The 18,308-nt window shown below is 43.1% G+C and overlaps 1 protein-coding gene across 4 annotated transcripts in view; it reads left to right on the top strand.

Annotated features, from left to right (window-relative positions):
• The first annotated feature begins 4,068 nt into the window (after window positions 1-4,068).
• The window catches only part of KHDRBS1 (KH RNA binding domain containing, signal transduction associated 1), a 37,956-nt gene continuing 23,716 nt past the window's right edge, over window positions 4,069-18,308 (top strand). For 3 of the 4 annotated variants that reach the window (XR_014794031.1, XR_014794032.1, XR_014794033.1), the window contains exon 1: window positions 4,233-4,750. Coding sequence is in view for 1 of the 4 variants with exons in the window: in XM_084873101.1 (XP_084729227.1) it covers window positions 4,369-4,750 (382 nt within the window). In the remaining 3 variants the exon portion in view is untranslated. Of the gene's footprint in view, window positions 4,751-18,308 lie in introns of all 4 variants that reach the window. The other variant, XM_084873101.1, reaches the window with a different exon arrangement.

Raw genomic sequence — 18,308 nt, 5'->3', positions numbered from 1 at the left:
TTTGGGGACACTTCTAGGGACTTTTCACATGGGGTTTATAGGACAAAACAACAGGGCCACATCACTGGACACACCAGCCCTGCTCCAATCCCCTCGCATCCCTGCCCACCGCTACTATCCCGTTTCCCCGAAAATAAGACAGTGTCTTATATTAACTTTTGCTCCCAAAGATGCGCTAGATCTTATTTTCAGGGGATGTCTTATTTTTCCATGCGCTAGGTCTTATTTTCGGAGGATGTCTTATTTTCGGGGAAACACGGTACCAAAGGTGTCTTCTGTGGGATTGCTAAGAGCAACTCCTGACTAGAATGAGGCAAGAAAGGAGAATGGCTCTGAAAGTAAATGCCTCTGAAAGTTCTGCTGGCCTGGGTGTTCTCAAGGTGCTAGAACAGGCCTGGGTTCTGAAAGAGGGGTTTCTCCCAAGCCCTGAGCTACATACAGTAAGTCATCTGGGTCCTGAAGAAGCACTGTCAATGGCTACTGTTTGAGGTCCATTAGGGACACATTGAGTTTGAGGGGTCTCTGAGACATCCAAATGGGGATGCCAGGCAGGGATACACAGGGCATCCGGATGTAGGAAGTTTAGGTTAGAGATCTAAATTCCAGAATCCTGAACTAGAGGAGGAAGTATATATAGCCATGGGACCAAGCTCTGCTGAACTCCCAACATTTAAATGCCCTGGCCCCCCTCCACGCCACCTGACAACTTCTCAAAGACCCAGCTTCACTAATTCATGTCAGCAATTGGTCAGTCACCCTTTCCTGTGCATTCCCACAATTTGTGCTGCGTTCTATTATAATGCTTTCACACTATTACATGGTAACTCTTGGTTTCCATATTTGTTACCACTAAACAGTGAGTTCCTTGAAGGCATGGATTCTCCTATTCCAGGATGTATCTCATGCTATTTCAGCTACTACATTGATGAAAACTAAACAAAAAAATGGAAGAGGGTACCCAGAATTGATTGAGGGGGTGGAAGAAGAGGATGCTGCCTACCCTCCTGCTTGGTGCAACCCTTTTATGCTATTTCTATGAATTATCCTATAGATATATTGCTACTATACACAAAGATGTTCTGTAGACTGATGCTCATTGCAGTGTGGTTTGCAATACTGAAAAATTGGAATCAACCTATATTTCTATCAGAAGTGAACTACTTAAAAGAGCTCAACATATTATTTTTTGACCATGACTTATAGACTTATATATACTGACAAGGAAAGGTGACCAGGATATTTCATTTTAAAACAAATAAAAAAAAAAACTGTATAAAATACTACAGTGTGTGTTTGAAACAAAAAAGGATAGACTTGCATACAGATGTGTTAAAATGTCTAGATATACAAGCAACCCCTGAATAGCATCTTTAAAAAATGCCAGTCAAGAAAGTGGGCAACGTTTGGCTCAGTGGATAGAGCATCCGTCTGTGGACTGAAGGGTCCCAGGTTTGATTCCGGTCAAGGGCATGTACATTGGATGAGGGCACATCTCCGGTAGGGGGTGTGCAGGAGGCAGCTGGTCGATGTTTCTCTCTCATTGATATTTCTAACTCTTTCTCCCCTTTCCTCTCTGTAAAAAATCAATAAAATATATATATATTTTTTAAAGAAAGTGGGCAAGGTTTTGGGGGGAGTTTTACTTTTCACTTTTCACTTTATGCCTTTATTATGGTTGGATTTTTCTTAAAGCTAAAAGTATATTTTTGTAATTAAAAAAAATCTTAGAAAAACACTTTAAAATGTTGAATCTAAGTCTCCCTGTGTCCTCCATCCTCTACATATTTGGCACCAGGTAGGTGTTTAAGATTGAACAGGTAAACTACACCCTTGAAAGCGAAACTCTCCTGCCTGAGGCTGGAGCCCTTCTCCTGGGAACTGGCTGCGAAGCAGGGGAGGCAGATCCATGGTCATCAAACAGGTCAGGCAAACTGCCATCCTATCTAACCTGCATGTTAAGGACACACATGAACGTGAAAGCCTGAAATAAGGTACTCAATGCACACGTGAAGTAATAATAACAATGGCTTCTTTTGGTTATCAAGCACCTACTAATTGCCAGCTCCTGTGCTTAGTGCTTTACAGAGGATTGTAAATTTAATCATATCAGTTCCGGGGGTAGTTAGGAACCCTGCCTTATCTAGGAGGAAACAGAGGGTGTGCAAGATTAAGCCACAGAAGAGCCAGCTTTGGCCCTAACTCCATCTGAATCACAATGCTCTCCATTGCTCCAGCACTCTAGGCCATAGTGACTAGATTATGGAAGGAAATAGAGTACAAGAAACTTAGTCTTTTTGGAACCTCCCAGCCCCAGAACAAAGTCTAGCTATAATCCGTGATAGTGAGAGATAAGAGAGCAGGCCTTTCAGCTCCACAGCCGATGTGAGCAACCAAAACTCTTCCTTAGGCTCTAAATGGCATAATAATGATTAATAACTTCTGCTTACAAGCCCTAGTGTCAAGAGGTTTACACTGTGCTTGTTAATGTTCACAATTGTGCAAGGTAGAGGTCATTGTCTCCACTTTATAAAGGAGGAAACGAAGGCTCGGATAGATTGTGGTTTTTCCTAATGACACACAGCAAGGACAAGGCATTGATGGATTTGAATTTGTCTGCCTCACTTCAAAGTCAGTGTCTTCACAAGGCCATGCTGTTAGTAGTTTCAGGAGAGCCTGAGACAGCATTGGCTGGTCAACACAAATGAACTCCAGACCGCTCAGCTCTCAGGACAGGAATTATTCTTCCCTACCCTCATGGAAGGGTTTACCCCCACCCCCTCCACCCTCCCTCCACAGTGGAAGTGAGTACAAGTTTGGCAGCCATCCTGTGAGAATGTTGATTCTGGTCTAGAAACCCAGCTCCTTCTCAGACTCTTATCAAAGTTTTATTAGGCTCAGCTCAGGGTACCTCCATCTGGGCATCTCGTTACAGAGCAAGGACACTTCAGCCGTTTGTAACACCACCATCCAGGCAGAACTTTCAAGGGGAGCGGCAGAAATGAATTGCAAGGGAGCTATAAATCCTCTTTGCCCCCTCTCCCCTCCTGCATGCATTTGCTGTCTCAACCCAACTATTTCTTCACAGTCGAAACTGGATTACTCCTTGAAAGTATCTCTGACAGTCTCATCTCTGCTCATTTTTTCACATTTCCATTTGCCTGGAACTCATTCTCCCTGTCTGAAATCTATCTTGTGCTATGAACTCCAATCTCACTTCATATTTGCTTATCTTATGGCACTTGTCACATTCCAGGCACCCAGAAGACATTTTTCAGAAATGCTTTTGCATGGGCATATTTGGGAAGCTGATCCAGAAGGAAAAGGGGGGTTGCTTTGAATGAGGGAAAACAAAACAAACAAACAAAAAACGATGGAAAGGTTAGAGAAGGCGCACGTTGGTGTCTATGTAGCACTCCGGGATGAGAATGATGGGGAAGGCTCCTGCACCTTGGCTCCACAGCAGTGGTAAGGGGCTCCCTGAGCAAGTTTGAAATAATCCATTATGAAGGGCCCAACAGAGGCAGGAGGACTAGCACTCCCATCAGCAGGAGTCGCCCGAATGATGCAACCATCATGGATGATTAAGGACTGGCCTCTGTCCCACTTTGTTGCGGATCTCCTAGTTCATGTCTTCCAATGGACTTCAATCTCCCACTGCCCCGTCTCCACCCCTCCTCCCGGCTTAGCTGCCCCTTCTTCTCCCCTGGTCTCCCCGGGGCCCTCTCCGCCTCTCTCCCAGGGCAGGCCGGCTCTCCTTCCAGCCTCAATTCTCTCTTCTTCCCGCCACCCCTCCCCCGTATCTTCCATCCCCGGTTCTCCACACTTGTCTCTTTTCATTTCCACCCGTTCAGTGACCGCCCCCCGACCCACTGAGCGGCTGGGCCGTTTTGGGGGGGCGTGGCCCCGGAGTAACAGGTCCTCCGCCCGCACCGGCGGCCGCGCGCAGACAAAGACATTCCACAGCCCCCGCCCCCTGCGCGCGCCGGGGGCGGAGACGCGCGTCCCGCTAGCGCCGAGTCACGTGGGAGAGAAAACGAACGGAGGAGCCCGCGGCCGCCCGCGCACGCGCACGAGGCTCCAGCCTGGCGGGCTCGGCGGGGAGCGGGGAGGCCACTTCTCCGGGTTCCGCGGCGGTGCGCAGGCGCCGAGGCCCGACTGGGGACTTTGTTCTCCGCCGAGAAGCCCAAGGGCGGTGCCGGGGCCCGGCTGCGCACGCGCGCCGCCTCACTTCCGGTGCTCTCCTTCGCTGGGTCGCTCGGGTCGGCTTCGGTCGGCGTCGCTCCCGCTCTCCCACCCCCGCCAACCGCCTCCGAGGCCTCCGCCGCCGCCGCTTCGCTCTCTCGCTTCCTCGATCGCCCATCCTCCCCGATGCAGCGCCGGGACGACCCCGCCGCGCGCATGAGCCGGTCCTCGGGCCGCAGCGGCTCCATGGACCCCTCGGGTGCCCACCCCTCGGTGCGTCAGGCGCCGTCTCGGCAGCCGCCGCTGCCTCACCGGTCCCGGGGCGGCGGAGGAGGGTCCCGGGGGGCGGCCCGGGCCTCGCCCGCCACGCAGCCGCCGCCGCTGCTGCCGCCCTCGGCCACAGGTCCCGACGCGACGGTGGGCGGTCCGGCGCCGACCCCGCTGCTGCCCCCCTCGGCCACTGCCTCCGTCAAGATGGAGCCGGAGAACAAGTACCTGCCCGAACTCCTGGCCGAGAAGGACTCGCTCGACCCGTCCTTCACTCACGCCATGCAGCTGCTGACGGCAGGTAAGCGGGCCTCCCTGCTGCTGGTCCTTCGGGGCCGCCCGGGAGCATGGGTGGCCAGCGGCTTTGTTCCCCGTGCTTCCCGCCCCCTGGAGACCGACCGAGTCAGCAGCGAGCTCCCCTCGTCTCGTCCTCATCATCCTCGGGAGCCTGGATCTCACGCCCCCATCCCGCCGAGGGGGCGAAGGAGAACGCCCGGGCTGCAGTGGAGGCCCGGGGGACTTAGGGATCTCTGGGCGCTCAGAGGCGGAGGGGTCGTGCTGAGGTCCCCGCCCCCTTACCGACCCTTCCCCCTCCCACTCTGGCAGCTGCCCCATGCCCCAAGTGCTCAGATGCTTCCAGAAACGAACCTTTAACTCCCCTTCCCCCCAAGGGAGAGCTTTTCTGACCGTGGGTAGCGGTAGGCGCCTCGGCTGAGGGTGTAGGAGGTGAAGGCGGCCAGAGCAGGAAGGGACCGAGGAAGGGACCGAGGGAGGGAGGGAGGGCGGGCGGGCGGAGGGAAGGCGGGGTGAGGCCGGAGTGCCCTGTCCAGCGCGCCGAGGTCGCTGGGTCCCGGGCGGACTGAGCGGTTGATGAGCTTAAGTTTCTCCCCGGCAGGAGGAGCAACCTGTGGGAATCGACGCTTAAGGTTTTCCTAATCAGATTTCTGATTTCGGCACATAAAGTAATTACAGAGCCGGAAGACTGGACACCTTTGTTTTTACTACGTGTGTTCGCCGTCCTTCGAGGAGAAAAATAACCCCCAAAGCAGTGAACATGGGGTAGAGGGTGGTAAAGGGTGTTTGCATGACGGTCCCCAGCGAGATGGACAGGCATTGAGGAAGTGGCACGATGCATGCACCTGAAAGGTTTCGTCTTTTTTATTTGTTTGTTTTTGCTTCCGTAGTGAAATAGGTTGGGAATAGTCTTTGTTCTCTGTAGTCGGTGAGACTGGTGCTCCTTTCCTGCCCTGCACCGGCCAGTTACCTAGTCGCTCTGATTTCTCCCCGAAGACGGCTGTTTTGCCCTCCCTTCTGGTCGAGATGTTGTTTTAATAAGTATTTCTTAATGATACCTGAGTTTTAAGTAAAAAATCGCAGCCTTCAACACTGAATGAATAGTTGGATTCAGGCAAGGTTGATATAATGGACAGATCCATATGAAAATATTTCCCTCCCTTTGTTCTCTAAAGCAAACTAAGACTATTTAAAGTGCTTCATTTTCAACTCAGTGCTTTGCTCTTCTGTAACACAGTTGGATTGTTTGTTTGTTCATTATGTTCTTCCAGTAAGCTTTTTGAGAGCAAGGAATGCTTTTTATCTTTATATTTTTCAGATTGTCTTGCATATAGCAAACACCAGGTAATTGAATTCGAAAGCAAGTACATGCAGAGTTAGGAATGTTAGACTAAGTGGTAAAAATTGACTTAGTAGTCTGATTTTTATTTTCTCAAATATTTAATTAGTCCAAGTAAAATTTGGGAGAGTAAAATATCAAACTTTAGAACTATAAGCCGTTGGTTTAATCCTGACGCTTAAGTAGTTACCTACTCTTGGGAAACATTCTGAACCTCAGCAACCCCAACTGTGAAGTGGGATAGTTAGTTGTGAGGATTAAATTATGTGTAAAGCATTAGCACAATTCCCTTTGACATATAATTATTAGATAACAATTTGTCACCACCATTTCCTTCTATATGTAAATTCATGGTTAAATATGGTATGAAAATACAGTGCTATTTATTTATTTATTTATTTATTTATTTATTTATTTATTTTTAGCATGGGCTTTTTTATGTTTTTTTCTTAGCCAAACTGAAATTTAATTGGAGAAATTGGATTAAGGTAATGCTTGTTTATTAAGAAACAGTTTATGTATATTTCTTAGCATGGAAAATCTTGAACCCAACTTTTAAGGTATTTTTCATTATCTGGAAAAGGGATTGAAATGAAGGTAACCAACTACAAGAAAGTAAGAGACTGAGAAGACAGAATAGTGGTATTTAAATTCTGATAAGGATACGGTAAGAAAAATATAGCTAATACTGTCTAGGCACTGGTCTAAGCACTTAACATCAAATATTTAGTCTTCAGGACAATACTATGAAGTTACTTTTATTATCCTCACTTTTACAGATGAGAGAACCATATATACAGATATTAAATTAGCCAAAGTAACAAAATTAGAAAAGAGCATAGCTAGGATTTGAAATCAGTTTGAGTCTCACACACTTAATCCTCTCCACCCCTCCACTATAGTACCTGCAACAAATTGTACTTAAGAAAGTATTTTGGACCTGGCCTACGTGCCTCAGAGGTTGAGCCACAAGCAGAAGGTTGTGGTTTGGTTCCTGGTCAGGGCATATGCCTGGGTTACAGGCTCCATCCCCAGTGTGGGGCATGAAAGGAAGCAGCTGATCAAAGACTTTCATTAATTGATGTTTCTATCTTTCTCTTTCTCTCTCTCTCTCTGCAATGAGAGAGAGAGAAAGAGAGAGAGAGAGAGAGAGAGAGAGAGAGAGAGTGTGTGTGTGTGTGTGTATGTGTGTGTAGTGGGGGAGGGGGCTGGCAGGGTAGAGAGCTTTGTATATACACCAAAAGGTTTCCGGTTCAATACCCTGTGGGAGTGCATGCTAATATATAGATATTTCTCTCTCTTCCTCCTGCCCACCTCCTTCTCCTCTCTCTGAAATCAATGAAAACATATCTTCAGATGAAGACTAAAAATACATATTTTTTGTGCTACTTAGACAAAATATTATAAAATCATTTTGAACATATCAGAGTACTAGAACAGGGCAGTGAAGATGACAAGGCCAAGATATAGAAAAAGGAAACCCATAGAGAGAGCCTAGCCCTTGGGTCAGTGATTGAGGTACCTCTCCTTATTTTCCAAGATCTGCAGCAAGACCCAGACCACTCTTCCTTGACTATTCACATAGCTCTCCCTGTCCCTTGCTCAGCTTTACTGTGCCCTTCTCAGCATCTGATGCATTATATATTGTAGTTATGAGCTATAATGTCAGCTCCACCAGGACAGGGATCTTTTGTCTCCTTCGTTTACCACTATATCTCCTGTTTCTTGAGGAGTACCACACACACACAGGCTTCTTACTAAATATTTGATGAATGGATATTCATCTTCATTTCATGATGGGAAAATAACAGTTCTAAGGGATTTGGGTTTTGAATATAGACTTCTGTGTTAGCCAAGTTGATATTTAACTGTGGTGACAAATGTATTTGCAGACATGCAAGGCCTCAGTGTACCCATGCTTGCTTTCTAAGACAAAAATAATTTATAATTTGTGTTAAATGCTTACATAATAAACATAAAATGCTTTTAAGTATATCACTGTTCTTTTTCTACTTTCTCCTATTAGGAAAATATAAGTTAGTGTAAATAACTCAGGAATCAGTAAGCATTTGACAGATTAATAATCCCCAGATCTTGAAAGGATACTCAGAAATCTACCTTCCAAAAGCACATAGTATAGAACATTTTCGAAGTCTATAGGAACTTCAAAATAGTTAACTCCTTTAATTTATTTATAATACACTATAAAAATATATCTAGATGTTCCTATTTCATTCTACAGGGCTAGACGACCTATTTAAACCAGAAAGTGGAATTTCAAAGAAATTATAGACCAAATACAGATATAAGTATAAATATTAGGAAAGAAAGGCAGAACTTATCACTCACTGTTTGAAACAACATCATGATTGTTTACCTAGAAAAGTGGTCAGGGATGTGGCTGATTGCAAATTAAAGATGTACAAATCAGTAGGTTTCTGCTCTATGAGTGTTAGAAAATAATTGATAAAAATGATCTCATTTTTAGAACAGTATCAAATGCCTTGGGACAAGCAATAAAAATCAGTTCAAAATGTATGTGAATAACCATAACAAACAATATTTAACCTTTGTAGAGCATGTAACATGTGCCATGAAATGTACTACTCATAGTTCAACCTTCCTGGCCATTCTCTGAGACAGAAAGAATTTTTATCTTACTCTTACAGATGAAGAATATTGTGATCATATTGTCAACTTAAAATTTTACTGAAGGTGATGAAGATCTGAATAAAAAGAAAAATATGTCATTTCCTGCAAGGGGGAGGGTGTGGAGGAGGAACTAGTGTTACAAAGATTATAGAATTTTATTTTTAAAAACTTTAATTGATTTTGATAAAGGAAGAGAGAGAGGAGCATCAATTTTGTTATTCCACTTATGCATTCATTGGCTGGTTCTTTTTTTTTTTTTTTTTTTTTTTTTCTTTCTTAAATATATTTCCTCAGAGAGGAAGGGAGAGGGAGAGGTACAAACATCAATGATAAGAGAGAATCATTGATTGGCTGTACATTCCACACTGGGGATCAAACCCGCAACCCTGAGTATATGCCCTGACTGGAAATCAAACCGTGACCTCTGGTTCATAGGTCAACACTTAATCACTGAGCCATACCATGCCATGCCAGCCGAGCATCATTGGTAGATTCTTGTATGTGCCCTCACCAGAGATCAGACACGAAACCTTGGTACATCAGGATGATGCTCCAACAAACTAAGCTACTTGGCCAGGGTAAGATGACAAAATTTAAATTAAAAAAAATTTTTTTTTAATTGATTTAAGAGAGGAAGGGAGGGGGGGAACATCAATGATGAGAGAGAATAATTGATCGGCTGCATCCTGCATGCTCCCCCACTTGGGTGGAGTCTGTAACCCGGGCATGTGCCTTGACCAGGAATCAAACCACAACCCCCTGGTTCATAGGTTGTCACTCAACCTCTCAGCCATAACAGCGGAGCAAGGTGACAGAATTTTTAAATTAACATGTTGATTTTTTGCAATTTCCAAACTAATTCTAACTGGATTTACTTTTTTAACGTGACATATTGAATGTAAAGTAGCTTTAAAGAGTAAATGAAGCCAGCCTGAGAGAAGAGATTTCATCCTTGAATGGGACGACAACATTCAAGACCCAGTTATAAACAGGAGAACTCAAGTAACTCAAGGGGCATTCCTAGAGCACCCAACTCAGGGATCTAAGAGAATGCACCACTGGTTCCCACAAAACACCCACTATATAAGACCACCCCACGAAGACCGGGAAGCATAAAAGTTTGATTTAAAACAAAGAGTAAATGGCCCTGGCACGTGGCTCAGTTGGTGGAGTGTCCCATATGCCAAGGAGATATATACACACACACACACACACACACACACACACATAAAATCCATCCTTGGGTGAGAATTTTAAAAAAGAATAAAAGAAGATGAGAGAGAGAAAAATTTCAAGATAGGAAAATGATGAAAACCTTCTGTATTGATAGATTAAGCAATAAGACCAAGAATTTGAGAGAATGTGAATTACATTGCTGGTGGAATTATTAACCACTTTGGATAACATTTTTTTTTTTAAATATATTTTATTGATTTTTAACAGAGAAAAAGGGAGAGAGATAGAGAGCCAGAAACGTCGATGAGAGAGAAACATCGACCAGCTGCCTCCTGCACACCCCCTACCGGGGATGTGCCCGCAACCAAGGTACATGCCCTTGACCGTAATCGAACCTGGGACCTTTCAGTCCGCAGACCGCTGTACCACTGAGCCAAACCGGCCTCGGCTGGATAACATTTTGACATTTCATTTAAAAGTTGAACATTGGGCCGAAACTGGTTTGGCTCAGTGGACTAAAAGGTCCCAGGTTCGATTCCGGTCAAGGGCATGCACCTTGGTTGTGGGCATATCCCCAGTAGGGGGTGTGCAGGAGGCAGCTGGTCGATGTTTCTCTCTCATCGACATTTCTGGCTCTCTATCTCTCTCCCTTTCTCTCTGTAAAAAATCAATAAAATATACTTAAAAAAATAAAAATTAAAAAAAATTAAAAATAAAAGTTGAACATTGGGCCCTAACCGGTTTGAAACTTTTGCACCTGAATGCTTCATTCATAAAATAGTACACCTTGTTCACAAAATGATACAACTTGTTTCACCACTGATTGGATACTATGAGATTTTCAAAATGAATTACTTACATAGCAATAAAATGAAAACTACAGCTACATGCAACAATCTGGAGAAATCTTGAAAATTTAATATTAGGTGAAAAAGTAAATTCCATAGGCTACATAGATATAGTACAATATTTTTATATATTTAATAAAGCAGTTTTTTTTACAAAATAAATATGTTTATTACTTAGCAATTGCACTTTTAAGCACTTAAAAACTTAGGTTTACCTGTACATGAATGTTCATAGCAGCTTCATTCATAGAAGGCAAAAACTGAAAACAAACCATGTCTCCAATGGATAAATAAAGCAGGGTATATCCATACCATGGAAGACTACTCAGCAATAAAAAGAAATGACTTACAGATGAATGCAACAATTTGTATCTTGAGAGAATTATACTGAGTGAAAATAATCTTCAAAGATTACATACTGTGTAATTCCACTTATTTAACGTTCTACTTGTGTTTGTTTTTTAAGAGGGGAAAGGAGAGAGAGAAATATCAATTTTTTAAAATATATTTTATTGATTTTTTTACAGAGAGGAAGGGAAAGGGCAAGAGAGCCAGAAACATCTATGAGAGAGAAACATCAATCAGCTGCCTCCTGCACACTCCCTTCTGGGAATGTGCCCGAAACCAAGGTACATGCCCCTGACCGGAATCCAACCTGAGACCTTTCAGTCCGCAGACCAACGCTCTACCACTGAGCCAAACCGGTGTTGGCTAATTTTACATTCTTGAAAAGACAAAATAATAAGAGATGGAGATCAGATTAGTGGTTGCTAATGGTGAGCGAGAAATAAAGGGAGCGACTATGGCTGTAAAAGTGTGTAGCGTGAGAATAATCCTGGGAAACCGCTCTGTACTTTGACTATGGTAGTGGTTACATGAATCTGATTAAGCTGCATAGAACTAAAGACACACCCAAATAAGTTCATGTAAAACTGGTGACATTTTAATAAAGTCAACAGATAATGTTAGTTTTCTGATTATGAGATTGTATTGTAGATATGCAAAGTATAGAGAAAACTGCGTGAAGCATCTAGAGATCAGTTATATTTTACAACTGCATATAAATCTACAATTGTTTCAGAAGTATTTTTTTAATATATTTTATTGATTTTCCACAGAGAGGAAGAGAGAGGGATAGAGAGTTAGAAACATCGATGAGAGAGGATCATCTATCGGCTGCCTCCTGCACAACCCCTACTGGGGATGTGCCCACAACCAAGGTATATGCCCTTGACCAGAATCAAACCTGGGACCCTTCAGTCCGCAGGCAGACGCTCTATCCACTGAGCCAAACCGGTTTTGGCCAGAAGTATTTTTAAGAAATAAGGCCCTAAACCCTAAATTGTGTCCTGAGAAAGAGATTTGGGAGACCACAGGTAATATGCCATAATTTTCTTTTAAAATAGTAAGGGAAGCCCTACCCAGTTTGGCTCAGTGGGCTCCCGGGTTCTATTCTAGCCAAGGGCAAATGCCTGGTTGCAGGCTCCATCCCCAGTGGGGGGCGTGCAGAAGGTAGCCAATCAATGATTCTCTCTCTCATTATTGATGTTTCTATCTTTCTCTCCCTCTCCCTCTCTGAAGTCAATAAAAGAAATATATATATATATATATATATATATATATATATATTATAAATATAAATATATATATATTTAAAGTAAGAGGGGAATACTAAGAGGTTTAATGACTTGCTGAAGGTCACATACCAAGCTTGTAGCAGAGATGGGAATCAAACCCAGTTCTGTCGATCTTTAAAACTCATGTTCTTTCCTTTGAGACATGCATTTTAAAAATTGTCCACATCTGCAGGGGCTGCCAAAAATTGAAAGAATAAATTATAGTAAAAGAGTAAAAGAAATGCCACAAGATTAGTTCAACTTGATCTGACTAATGTAAGGAGTGACATGGGGTTAAGTACCTACTCTGTCACTAATTAGTTTTGTGATCTCTGACAAGTTACATAACTTTCTGAGCCCAGGTTTCTCTGGTTGTTAAATGAAAATAATCCTAGTTATAAAGACAAGATGAAACAATACAAAATTCCTGACAGATAGAAGGCATTGGATAAGATAGGATTATTTAAAGTGTCTGGCTAGGAAACAAATGGGTCATCTCTCTGTGTTGTTTACACCTTAGCTTTTCTTTCTTTAGCTCGTGAGACATCCAAGGTCTCCAGAGGCTCAAGCAAAGATCATTTAAAGGAGTTAGTTTCAAAAAGTGTGTCTAGAAAGTACTTTTGCCTGAGGATAAGCCATTTTTAGGAAGCTTCTTGAGTTTTCCCCTATTATTATATATCCTGTTTCTAGCTCTCCAAGAGAAGTGAAACTAAGGAGAGAAAAACAAAATTGAAAAAGAAAAAAAAGATCAGGTAACTGAATATCAGAGACACCAACCGAGCCCTTTTATTGCCTTTAGTTGCATAATAGTGTCTGAAGTTAAAAATTGTACTTCCCAAAATTTTACAAAATAAGCTTTTAATTGTTTAAAAAATACACAAAAACTTACCACTGACACACACATGCCATGGAGAGGCAATAATAAAAGTATGAGGTTTTGTGATACCATAATCAATAAACATTTTTAAAAGTATGAGGTTTGAAGTTAGAGAAAGCCTGGGTTTTAGTCTTTACTCCAGTACTTGAATTTCAGAGAGAGGAAAGGTAAGGTGGGGAGAGAGAGAGCGAGAGAAACATCAATGATGAGAGAGGATAATCTATGGTTGCCTCTTGCAGGCTCCCTTCTGGGGATCAAGCCTGAAATACCGGGCATGTTCCCTGTCGGGGAATCAAACCGTGACCTGTTTATGGGTCGACACTCAACCATTGAGCCACACTGGCTGGACTGATTTACCAATTTAACTTTTCTGAGTTTCGGTTTCCGACATTGTAAAATGGGGATTGTACCAGCTACTTCGCTGAGTTAATTTTTAGGATAAGTGAGATAATATTGTACAGTGTTTGATACATAGTAGATATTGAATACATGGTTAGTCCTTCCCCTTCCAAACATGGAAGGTGGCCCTTCTTGAAGACTCAGGTTGCCCCTTAATGTTTTGCTTTCTAGGCTAACCTCCTTTGATTCTTTTATCCTTTTTTTAATGTTTTTATATTTATTGATATTAGAAGGGAAGGGAGAGGGAGATAGAAACATCGAAGAGAGAGAAAAATCAACATCAATTGATCAGCTGCCTCCTGCACACTCCCCTGCTAAAGATCGAGCCTGCAACCCCAGGCATGTGCCCTGACAGAGTATTGAAATAGCAACCTATTGGTGCATAGGTTGACACTCAATCACTGAACCACACCAGCCGCAGACTCTCTTATCTTTTCAGTTCTGTTTTATTTAAGTCATTGTTCTCTGAATTTTCAAAAAATGCTTTCATATTAAAAATTGTGAGATAAATTGGACAAAGAGATTCTCTAGGATCTGACTAGTACAAAATTTAGCAGAAGGATCCATGTAGAAAAGCTTTAAATTCACAGGCTGCATTACTTGCATGTGAACAAACCTACTGGGTTCAGTTTTTATAGTCCTGCTTCCTGTAAAGAGTACAACAGATTAGTTGACTTTTGAGTCATCCTGCCATAACCAAGTAAAGTTTCTGGAAAGGGTTATAAAGTACAGCTGAGGGCCAAAACCGGTTTGGCTCAGTAGATAAAGCGTTGGTCTGCGGACTAAAAGGTCCCAGGTTTGATTCCGGTCAAGGGCATGTACATTGGTTGTGGGCACATCCCCAGTGGGGGTGTGCAGGAGGCAGCTGGCCGATGTTTCTCATTGATGTTTCTAGCTCTCTATCCTCTTCCTCTCTGTAAAAAAATCAATAAAATATATTTTAAAAAACACTGAGGTACATAGATAAAATGAAATATGGCATTTATTCCTTTAGAACTTCCTTTTTTTAAAATGTATTTTTATTGATTTCAGAGAGAAAGAAGGAGAGAGAGATAGAAACATCAATGATGATGCCAAGACTGGTTTGGCTCAATGGATAGAGCGTCGGCTTAGGGACTGAAAGGTCCCGGGTTCGATTCCAGTCAAGGGCATGTACCTTGGTTGCGGGCATATCCCCAGTGGGGGGTGTGCAGGAGGCAGCTGGTCGATGACTCTCTCTCATTGATGTTTCTAGCTCTCTATCTCCCTTCCTCTCTGTACAAAATCAATAAAATATATTTTAAAAAAAAAAAAAAAGAAAGAAAGAAACATCAATGATGAGAGAACCATTAATTGGCTGTCTCCTGCATGCCCCTCATTGGGGATCAGGCCCACAATGGGGATCGGGCTCACAATCCAGGCATATGCCCTTGACTGGAATCAAACCTAGGACCCTTCAGTCCGAAGGCTGACGCTCTATCCACTGAGCCAAACCAGCTAGGGCCCCTTAGAACTTTTGTGGATTGAGTACGGAATTTTCCAGCCTAAAAACTCAAAATGTATTCAGAGATGATGGTAGGCTCAAAACTAGTGACTACAAAAAGTTAATATTAGCAGTCAGTGGGAAGGGGTGGAGGTTACCACCAGTAAAACAGCAAACAAATGAGACATTGAATGAAGCATTTAGTCTGTTAATTATAATTTTCTATTCCGAGCAGTGAAAATAGGCACTCCCATTTACAGTTCTTCTAATAGGAGCAAATGTTTAGTTAAGGATACTTAGAATATGATTAGCAGTTTTAATTGTCAGAAAGGACGGGAGTATGTGCTCTAGGATATAAGTGGGTCATTTAGCTCACTGTATACTTTAACATCTGAAATTAGGCTTTTTCATAAACAGGAAGCTTTCTGTTTGAAATCTTGAATTCTTAGGAAGTCTGTGAGTGTCAAAGTAACTTTCCTTCTTCATCTGTGTACTTCACAGTTGGACTTAGACTAAACACTTTTTAAAACTGTCAAAATTTTAGATTTGCAGAATGTCTTTGAAGTAGTATATTTTTATGCCAAACCAGGTTTTCAAAGTGTGTGGTCCCTAGACCAGCAATATCAACATCACCTGGTAGCTTGTTAGAAATGCAAATTCCTAACACAAATCCTAGATTGGGGTTCTGGCTCAGCAGTCGGTTTAATAAGCCCTCCAGGTGATTCTGATGCATACTGAAGTTTGAGAACACTTGCCTTAAAATTACAGAATATAGAAACACTGTGGAAATATTATATAAGGAGAACGTTTTGTGTTATTTGGAATATTACACTGATTTTAGGGAATATAATTATGTTTTTTGAGGAGGAGAAATATTGATTGTTTGCCTCCCACATGTGCCCTGACCAGAAACCAAACCAGTGACTTTCAGTGCATGGAATGATGCTCAACCAACTGAGCCACACTGGCCAGGGGGGAATATAAATTGTTTTACTGTTCTCAGTACATTATAGAACCTTTTAATTGCTATTCATTACCTACACACACTGCCCCCATCTCTATTAGTATTCCTATCATAGCACTTCACTATACTTCATTGCTAACTTCATTAACTGAGAATTCCAATATGTAAACACTAGAGGCCCAGTGCACAAAATTCATGCACGGAGGGGTGTGTCCCTCAGCCCAGCCTGCACCCTCTCCAATTTGGGACATCCCTCTCACAATCCAGAACTGCTGGCTTTCAACTGCTCGCCTGCCTGCCTTCCTTCCTTCCTGTTTACCCCTAACTGCTTCTGCCTGCCAGCCTGATCACTCCCTAATCCAGGGGTCCTCAAACTTTTTAAAGTGGGGCCAGATCACGGTCCCTCAGAGAGCTGGAGGGCCAGACTATATGAACTACTAATCCCTACTGTAACACCTTGGCTGCACTCACTGCCCAAAAAACCTGGCGGGCAGGATCAGACTCCCCTGGGGGCTGCATGTGGCCTGCGGGCTGTAGTTTGAAGACCCCTGCCCTAATCACTCCCCTGCCAGCCTGATTGATGCCTAACTGCTCCCTTGTCAGCCTGACTGCCCCTAACTGCCCTCCCCTGCAGGCTTGGTTACCTCTAACTGCCCTCCCCTGCAGGCCTGGGTCCCCCACAACTGCCTTCCTGCAGGCCCGGTTACCCCCAACTTCCTTATTCTGCAAGCCTGGTCCCTCCCAACTGCCCTCCCCTGCTGGCCATTTTGTGATGACCATCTTGTGTCCACATGGGGGTAGTCACCTTGTGTGTTGGAGTGACAGTCAATTTGCATATTACTCTTTTATTGGATAGGATAGAGGCCTGATGCATGGGTGGGGGCCAGCTGGTTTGCCCTGAAGGGTGTCCCAGATCAGGGTGGGGGTTACCTTGGGGCGTGGGGCAGCCTGGGCGAGGGGCCTGTGATGGTTAGCAGGCCAGCCACGCCCCCCAGTAACCCAAGCAGAGGCTCTGGTATCTGGGATTTATTTATCTTCTATAATTGAAACTTTGTAGCCTTGAGTGGAGGCCAAGGCTGGCCAAGAAGCTTGGCTTCCTCCATTGCCAGGGAAACTCCGTGCGCAGCTATCTTGGTTTAGTTAATTTGCATACTTGCTCCTGATTGGCTGGTGGGTATAGCGGAGATTCAGTCAATTTGCATGTTTCTCATTTATTGTAGATAGTGAAGTTGGGGACTATATCTGACTTGTTCTGTTGTATCTTCTATACTTTATAGCAGAAGTGGGGAACCATTTTTCTGCCAAAGGCCATTTGGATATTTATAACATTATTCCTGGGCCATAGAAAATTATCAACTTAAAAATTAGCATGCTATATTTGGTCAAACATTTAGTAACTCACCCCTAATGCCTTGGCAGAGCCAGACCAAATGATTTCGTGGCCGGGACATTCCCCACCTCTGCTTTATAGGATAGGTGCCTGGCCCTAAGTCTCACATATATGTTAATGATTATACCTGTTTCTCTCCTTTCTTTCTTCTGCCCCCCCCCTTTTTTTTTTTTTTTTTAAGAAATACTCAAATACTTACAAAGAATGGAATGGATGGATGGAGTTCCCTAATGATAGGAAATAATTTTGGATGCCAAGATTCTATCTGATGAAACTGTCTTAACCTGCGAATTGACTGAATTTGGGCTAGCTAATTTTGATACTTCTCAAGAAATGGGCTTTAATTAGCATGTGTACATATGTTATTTTATTCTGTTTTTATAGCAACCTCATGAAGTAGCTATCACCTCCATTTTATAAATGAGGAAACTAAAAATCAGGGCAATTAAATAACTTGCAAAGCTCACACAATTAGTGAGTAGCAGCCGGTTTGGCTTAGTGGATAGAGCATCAGCCTGTGGACTGAAGGGTCCCAGGTTCGATTCCAGTCAAGGGCATGTACCTTGCTTGTGGGCACATCCCCAGTAGGGGGTGTGCAGGAGGCAGCTGATTGATGTTTCTAACTCTATCCCTCTCCCTTCCTCTCTCTAAAAAAAATTAATAATATATATATATATATATATTTTTTTTTTTTTTTTTTTTTTTTTAAAGAACCAGGTCTTTCAAACTCGTAAGGACTACTACTGTCCATAGTACTGCTGTCACTGGAATTTTAACAGGGCTCTCTACTCTATATTTAAATTATTGATTTTTTTTTTTCATCAAGATAAGATTTTGTACTT

The sequence above is a fragment of the Pipistrellus hanaki genome (genome assembly GCF_964339955.1).
Source record: "Pipistrellus hanaki genome assembly, chromosome: 2".
NCBI lineage: Eukaryota > Metazoa > Chordata > Mammalia > Chiroptera > Vespertilionidae > Pipistrellus > Pipistrellus hanaki.
The sequence above is the reverse complement of the archived record's forward strand: the minus strand, read 5'-3'. Positions and strand labels throughout refer to the sequence as shown.